The sequence below is a fragment of the Oreochromis aureus genome, linkage group 11, assembly GCF_013358895.1.
Source record: "Oreochromis aureus strain Israel breed Guangdong linkage group 11, ZZ_aureus, whole genome shotgun sequence".
Lineage (NCBI taxonomy): Eukaryota > Metazoa > Chordata > Actinopteri > Cichliformes > Cichlidae > Oreochromis > Oreochromis aureus.
In genome coordinates, this window is record NC_052952.1 from 16060383 (window position 1) to 16068720 (window position 8338).

General features: G+C 39.6%; 1 protein-coding gene across 1 annotated transcript; it reads left to right on the forward strand.

Moving 5' to 3' along the window:
- Window positions 1-2793: 2793 nt before the first annotated feature.
- On the forward strand, window positions 2794-8244 carry si:dkey-79d12.5 (maternal B9.15 protein). Its single transcript, XM_031737868.2, has 6 exons — window positions 2794-2802; window positions 2955-3060; window positions 5192-5369; window positions 5469-5606; window positions 5785-6127; window positions 7035-8244. The coding sequence occupies exons 3-6, from the start codon at window positions 5197-5199 to the stop codon at window positions 7230-7232; spliced, it is 852 nt and encodes a 283-aa protein (XP_031593728.1). The 5' UTR covers window positions 2794-2802; window positions 2955-3060; window positions 5192-5196; the 3' UTR covers window positions 7233-8244.
- The last annotated feature ends 94 nt before the right edge of the window (window positions 8245-8338 follow it).

Consider the following 8338-nt stretch of genomic DNA (forward strand, 5'->3'; position numbering starts at 1 on the left):
AGCTGAAAATCTGCACTTCAATCACATGTTCAACAGCTGATTTAAAATCCACTGTGATGGTGGGCAGAGGCAAAAATAAATTGTGTCTTTGTCTTAGGGATTATGGACCCAACTATATATCCACTTGAACTAACTGAAGCTAATAGTCTACAACACCAAATACCAGCCACCTATAAAACAATTCTGAGATCTCTTTCTATGTGTTTCATAACCCCCATTCACACATTGAATTATGTGACTTTAGTGATGGCAGGGTGGTGAATTGTCTCATGGATAATTCACACCTGGGTTCATGCTACCCCACCCTTTAACTGGCTTTGTGACCCCTAATGATGACAGGGTGGGTCAACAACTCTCAAGACGACCATTTCTAAAGACGACTATCCCATTAAAGGCTAAATATCTGAGACCTCCCATTAGCTTTTAGAACTGAAACAAACTCAAGAGATAACTGTTTTATTGGCAGCTAGAAATGCTATGACTGAGTTGGTTGTGTGTGTGTGTAGCAGGGGGTCTTCATGAATTTTATACACTGTCGTCCTTCCAGCCTTAAGCTGTTAGAATGAGCTGTTCTAATGACCTAAATAAACCTGAAACCTGTTTGTTTTAATGGCTTCAATGTATAAAATTCATGAAGACCCCCTCCTACACACACACACTAAACCAACTCCCAGTTTGGGGTTTGGGAGACAGAAACTCTGTTTTTTCTCCAGATCAGTCTTAAAACTTTGATTTTTGTTAAAGCTTATAGTTTAACATTTGTACTTCCCTTAGGACTAATTAGCATCTATCTATATCTGTCAGTCACTTTATAGATGCTGCTTAACCAACCAAGCTTGCATGACTTTACTGACAACTTCACCCTAAAAATAAATAAATTTCTAGTATAGATCTCCCTCCTCAGAGTTCCTTTAAAGCAAAATTAAAAAAAAAAAATAATAAAGAAATTTTAAAAGATAAACTAAAATAAAAAGAACAATGATTTTTGGCCCTCATAGACCTGAGCCAATAATTTTGTATAAAATACTAATTTGCTTAAATAATTAGTCACCAAAGAAAATGTTTGGTATAAAATTAATGAATGATACATTTCATTTGATCAATTACATTAAATCTAATGTTTCCCGTTGTACTTATGTACCAAATTTTCACAGAAGATCTACATGTGATGAAATTACTTAAAGTCAGCATTTTGGGCATAAACATTTTTCAGATCGGTCCACAATTGCTTCAGACCAGTGAGTCTAATGTTTTAATTATATTTTTATGTAATTAAAAGTTGAAAAAGTTAACATCCCACATTTTTAATCTGTAAATGACCATTAAAAATATCCAAGTTTGACTTCAGTGAAAGTGAGTTCAGCACAATAGCACCACCCACCCATTCTAGTTTATTTGGTGTGTAACAGTTATGCAAATCAACCTCTTGAGCAGTTAAATAGTTGTAGGATACCGGCCAAGTCACTTTCCACCAGAGGAACACTGACAAACAGCGCTCACCTCAAACTAAATCTCTGCTCCCGATTGTAAGTAAAATTTTGATTTCCATCGTTAGTTGTGATAAACACTTTTAATTGGTTTCTTTCATTTGGTTATCTTTTGAAAATGTCCTCTTTTCATGTCCGTGTGAACCTGGATATACTATCATTATATCCACGGTTCTATCAGACAGGGTTTTTAGATTCGTCTCAGCAACCCTGGTTACTGTCTTGCACGAGACCAATAGTTTTACTTCTTCTCTGTTCCTGTAACTCTTTAGTCATTAATTTGCGTTATCATTCACACTTTGTCGGACTTTTTAGTCTAAGCCACATTCAGACATGCGCCTTTGGTTTTCTATGGGTATGTCACTTTCCGTAAGGACCTGAAATTGACAGAACTGGTCATTATGGGGGTGTCCCAGTCCATTTTCAGTACTTATGTTGGCCAGGGTAATTACTACATGTATTCCAACTTATTTGTGTTTATATTTGTTACAAACTGCGGCCCTTTTATCCAGGTTTGTCCAGGATTTCAATCGCAGTAAAACTTGACCGTGACATATATAAAAAATATATTATATAAAAATCTCAGATGTAAAGCCACAATAATCTCTCCAAAATCACAAGCCTTTACCCCTCATTGGCATTAAACTGTAAGTTAAATTTAACACACACTTAAAATTTCTACAAATTTACAAGATAAATCAGCCTCTAACAGCAACAACACCTTAACGGTCTTAAGCGACCCGTTTACTTAAGAAACCCAGAGACTGGCTCAGTTATTAAGGTGATTTTCAAATTTACTCGTCAAGTTCATCTCACCTTATATAAGCTCATCATTGTACTAATTAAGTTATTTTCAAATGTAGCACGGCCTTCAGTTCCAAAATCAGTTCCAGTTTCCCGAGACAGAGAGGGTGAGAGAGGTGGTAGGCGTGGGCGTGGGGGAGTACTGTACTACTTATGCAAATGGTCACCATAGCAATGCAGCCCGCCGTTAGAATCGGTTACAAGCAATAATTAGCCTACGAACAGTTAATTAAGTCTGCTGCTAGTGAAGCTTCAGGTATGTAACAATCAAACATGTAAATCCATAAAAAAGTAACTTCATAATGATATATGATTATATGATTCACAGGAACGCATTCCCTATGTGACATGTATGTGGCTGTGGGGTACAGTTAATTACAATCCTGGGTTTGTTTGTATAGGACATAGTTGCTAAGCGCTTCACAGTTTGGGTGAAACCACACCTTTAAGAGGTGAGGACACTATTAGGTACCCCCCCATACACACCTCTTCCGCCTAGAAAAGCAGCAGGGTGAGTGATTTCGCTCTCTTTCACGCTCATCAGCTGTTTACTCCGGTGTTCCATATTTGGGCCGGGCGGGCACTCGTCACTGCTTGCTCACGACACAGAGCGAAGGAAGTGAGTCACGCTGACGGTAATCCTACGTCTCTGTTGCTTTACAGCCGAAGAGAACAAGGAAGGAACGTGCCGCCACGAGAGTTCCAGCGCATCAGTACGGAGGGGCAGAAAACTACAGCAGGAGGACACCGACAATAACTCCGTTAAAACGTGAGTACTCACTTCTGTACTTCTAACTAATTGGCACTAACTAATTTTATCGCGTTTAGTTGTTTAATGTGGTGAAATTTTGTCGGCTGTGTTAAGTCGGTTTGTTGTTCTAAATTTTATTTGATTGTATTTTATCCGGTCACTTAATGTTTTTTTAAACATTTTATTTATCTAATCTCATCTCCGGAAATAACCCCCACCCAAAAAATACATTGTTTATTAATTGTTAATTAGTACATCGTTTAACTGAGCTGCCTACAGCTGTACGCTTCTCGTCACAAACTTTCTGAATTTCCATTTGGGGGTTTCCGCACCGCCTGAAAACTCAAGCGCGTTATTTCCACTAAGTAGTGTGACGTTCCCTTCATCACAGCTGGCTGGAGGATATACATTTTTCGCTTTCTTATATTCTTTGTCTGCCTTTTTTCATTTTCTGTCCCAACGGCCCACAAGCACGTGAACACGCATTGCGCCGCGTTCTCATCTGCGGGCGCGGGGAGAATATCGACGAAACCGCTCCTAAAAAATGGCTCAACTAATCTTTCCTTAACAGGGCAACATTTTAACAGAGTTTCGCCCTCGTAGTTAAACATTAAAGACCGCAGTATAAGCAGCTGGAACAAGCCAGCGCCTGAAAATAGGTCAAGTTGTTCCAAACAAAACTGTATCAGAGTTTTGCGGATAATGACAGCCGCTCGCCTTTAAACGAGCACAGTAAACATGGTGTGCAGACTGAGAAGCTACCTCATTTTCGAGCTCACCTAACTTGTGATTATAGAGAAGTAATCAGAGAAACAAACACCCCCAGTGACGCGTTTAAGTTCCTTCAAAACGTAAATCATTCATCTGTATAATGCCAAATGAACGTGTAAGACCATCTGTCTTCAGTAGCATGCTGTTACATTTTGTCAATAATCATCCAATTATAAGGACAAAAGTTCAAGATAAACCATGGATTTAAAATAAGAACATCAGTTTTAAAACAACCTTTTATAAATAAAACAAAGCGTTATTACAGGCATTACTTACTCTTTGTTCGACAGTAACTAAAATCACTGGTTCAAGTGTCTAAAAATGAAGGTGTAGGCCTGCTATAAAAAGGAAAATGTGTATCGTTGAGGTTTGATCTAAAAAAACCCCCCAGAAAACAATGTTTATATTCAAATCTGCAGATGTGTGGTTTAAACAGCTGTTGCGGTGGCATGTACCACAATCGTTGAAGCAATTCTTAAGATATTATGCTGTTTTTAATGGCCTTAAAGTCTCTTAGCGCTGGTAAGGGTCTACTCCAGGCACGGTCACCCAAACCATATTGACTCTTCATTGCGGTTCTAAAGATTCTGGCCTACCCCTGTTTACCTCATGGACAAATTATAAACTGGAACGTCCGAACTGGTGTTTTATCATCTGACGGTGATAACACATCGATGCTCTCATAGTTCATGCTACAGCAAAACATTTGTTAGGGATTTAAAGTTGCTGTTTGCATCACAGGCTCACGGGTACCCGTAAGGGAAGGCTGTGGCTCCATGTAGTAGAGAAAATAATAATTTTCTGTGACAACACATTACCCAGACTGAAGAGTGGCGCGTTACAAGCCGCAATAACAAAGTACAGTTTGCACCTCAAAAGTTCAAGGATGGACTTTCTTGTCAGGGATAACAGGAAGATGTTAGCACAGTCAGCTGGTTTGTCTGCAAAGTTGGCCAAAGCCTTGGCCTAATTGAGCACATTTTTTCTCTTTCTGGTCAAGTTGACACTGACACTCAACCCAAAACAGACATGCTATCAGAAAATAAACAGCACAATGACCTCATTGAATTTGCATTGTCAAATTACATGGATGTCAACTTGGCGGCAATAGTTTGCATCTGATTTGCCCGTGTACAAACTTTATCTTTTTGTCGGCACGGAGCATGGCAATATATGTAAAATTCACTCAGGAGATCTCACCCACGCTCAACACTCCCCTGAAGGCAAAGAAAAATAAATATACACTTCAGGGACAACTGCACAGGGAAGTGTGATAACTGAAGTTCACGGTCTTCCACACCACACTGAAGTCATAGCAAAACACATGCACAGAATCACATGGATAAATTGTGTGGTTTTCTTCCTTCTTTGTCTACAGTCGCCATGAAGCAAGAGATCAAGGCCGGGGTGGACTTCCTCAAACGAATGGCTGTGACACGTGGTGACTTAGACGGGGCCAAAGCAGAGTTGTTTGCAGAAAATCTTCAAAAACTTCTATGTGAAAAATACAAGGACCACTGGTACCCCGACTGTCCCAGCAAAGGCCAAGCATTTAGGTAATCATCGCTGTTTAAACATTTACACAGTGGTCAGTGAGTGACTTTTTCCTGCAAAGAAAGAAGGCGCCTAACTTTTAATTCCTGAACTTTTCACAGATGCATTCGCATAAACAGAAGCATACCCTGTGATGAAGTGGTGTTGCAGGCCTGCAAAGAGACTAACATCATGCCCACCAGCCTGGGATTTCCATCCGAGATGACTCTGTGGATTGATCCGCTGGAGGTGTCTGCAAGGTGAGTCACCGGGTGCCTGCAGAGGCAGACAAAGAAGCAGCCGTTTCTCAGTCTGTTCTCTTGTGAACGAGTCACAGTTGTGATGCAATATATGAAAAAATAAGTGCAAACTTGTATGAAGTCACAGGCTGGAAAATGGGTGGCATGACTTAAAAATCATCTACTCCCTTCTTCACAGATCCAAAGAGAACAACAGTCCCTTTAAAGTTGCTTCTTTCGACAAAGAGGAGGAAGATGAGAATGAAGAGTGTGTGAAGGATGACCTGGATGTGTCCTCGCTGGACTCGCTAAGCCAGGAGACTTCAGATTACCACTCTGCCACATCTTCGGATTGTGGTTCAGCTGCATCGAGCGACACGGAGGAGGAGGCAAAAGACGGGGATGTGCAGGGAGAAAAAGAAAAAGAAGGGCGGGTTGCCGAGAAGGGAAAGATGGACGAAAGCTGCAAAATAACCATGGTGCCCAGGATTCGAAAGCCACATGAAGATGGATCAAACAGGGTCAAATACCCAAGAAATATGGTAAGTTTTTCTTGCTTTCTTTTTTCTTTTCTTTTCTTTTCTTTTCTTTTAACAATCTGTTGGACATCTGTTTACCACAATGCTTCTTAGAGCAATTATCTAGGTGGCCAAACCCGTGTCTACATTAGTAAAAGAAAAGCACACTAATTAACAATAGTGCTGCAGGAAATGACTTCTTTGTCACAATGAACCTGAGTACAGTAGTCTGTAGTCAGAAAAACCCACATGCAGCATCCAGCTGCCACAAACATACACTTACAGACTCTCATCACATATCAGTTCAATTCAGTTTAATATAGCGCTTTCACCATCAGCAGTGATCAACATCTGTTGATCATCTCAAGGCAAACACCTAGCGTAAAGACCCCACAATAATAAAGAGACAACCCCAACAATTAGATGACCCCACTTTAAGCAAGCACTTGGTGACAGTGGGAAGGAAGAACCCAGGAAGAACCTGTTTCCATACCTTTTGTAAATTATTTTAGCTGGCCATTAATGAGGTCTTGTTGATGAGGATTTCCAGTAATGGAACGACCTCTGAGAGATGAATGAGGACACTGAGGCTATTTTGTTTTGGTTTTTTTTATTTTTTCCCTCTTAGTTAATTCACCTATTATATAGAATTAATGGCTTTAATAACCTATGCAGCTGAAAAATTCTGTATGAAATAAGTGTGACTTGTATGTGAATTATACATGATCCAGTTTTAAGGATTTATGGCCTTGTTGTTAGCAACCGTATAGGTCCAGTGTTGTGATTTATTGGATTTGTTTTTGTTGAAACTGGCCTTATCTCTTTTGGATTAACTGACTCACGCTCACACAAGGATTCATCACATATGGAAAAAATGTGTCTGTTACCATCCTTTCAAATTTCACTCAATCCAATCTTTGTCTCTGTTCAGGTGCCTCCTAACCTTCAGGTCATCTACCACCCTACACCAGCGTGGCCTCAGTACAAGAAGCGTGCTCCAGTTTTCCTTAGCACCGTGCCACCACCTCCAGCCCAGCAGGTTGTTGGATACTACGTTGTGCCGCGCACCTTTCCGCAGTTCATCATCCCTCAGGCTCCCCTGCAACCATGGCGAGCAGGGAAGGAGTAGACCAATCGTGAACTATGAGGAGGGCAAGTTTGGGGGCATTATTAGCATTATAAGCTGAGCGTCTGATGTCAGGCCTGAGTACAGAGCTACTCGGACCAAAAGGTTTAGCTGTACAGTTTAATTATTCCTTTCATAATCAGAATTTTTTTTCTTTATTTTCCTTTGTCAACGACGGCTGTTACTCTGCACAGGGATACCCCACAGCTCAAGTGAAAACTGCTCTTTGAATCTGTTGTGTTTGCACTGCTGCTTTTGTATTGATGAGCTGTACTCAACAAGAACAACATCAGTCACTGGGTGCTTGAAGTTGAACTCAGGAATTCTCAGCAATATGTTTAATGCCAAAGTATGTCTTTTTTAAAAAAAAAACATATTCTACCACCTGTAAATCTTTGCAGGGTGTAAAAGTCACAGTTAATCACTGTGAAATGTGATTCAGGGTTTTTAAACTACTGTAGCAATAGTGACAATATCTGTATATTAAGTAGAAGAGGCTATTTTTTTTTTTTTGTACTAAGCTGCTTGTAAATATTACCACATCTGATGAGCACTTTATAATCGTATATTTGTTGTAATTTATTCAGCCACCAATGGATGGCAGTCAAGTCACATACAGTCAGTTATACATATATTTCAAACTTTGGTTGTACTTTAGAAACTTCACTTTTCCAAACGTGAACATGTTTATTTAATAGCTTAAACGCTTTCTGCTGTAATATACAGAACGCTTATGTCACTGTTTTGTTTTTTTATTTGAAATAGGCTTGCTTAAGGCCGTGACTTTTTTTTTTATTGTTCCTTGCTTGCTATGATGTCCTGCTACAGCTTTATAAACCATGAATTGTTACGCTTCATTTTTTATTTATTTACATTTCACGCTTACGCGTTATTGATTTTGTTCTTAGTTCTTGCTTGAGCCGCTTGTTTTATTGCAGAAGATACAGCTTTTACTGAAATCATTGTTCTGACATGAATTGTACTTTTCAGTAAAGTATTTGCTGTTGCGTTTAAATCCTGTTTGTGTTTCTTCTTTTTTATTCACTTGGCTGGGAAATCACCTGTATAAAGTGTATCCTCGGGTAGAACTCTTACTACCGTCAGCGGAA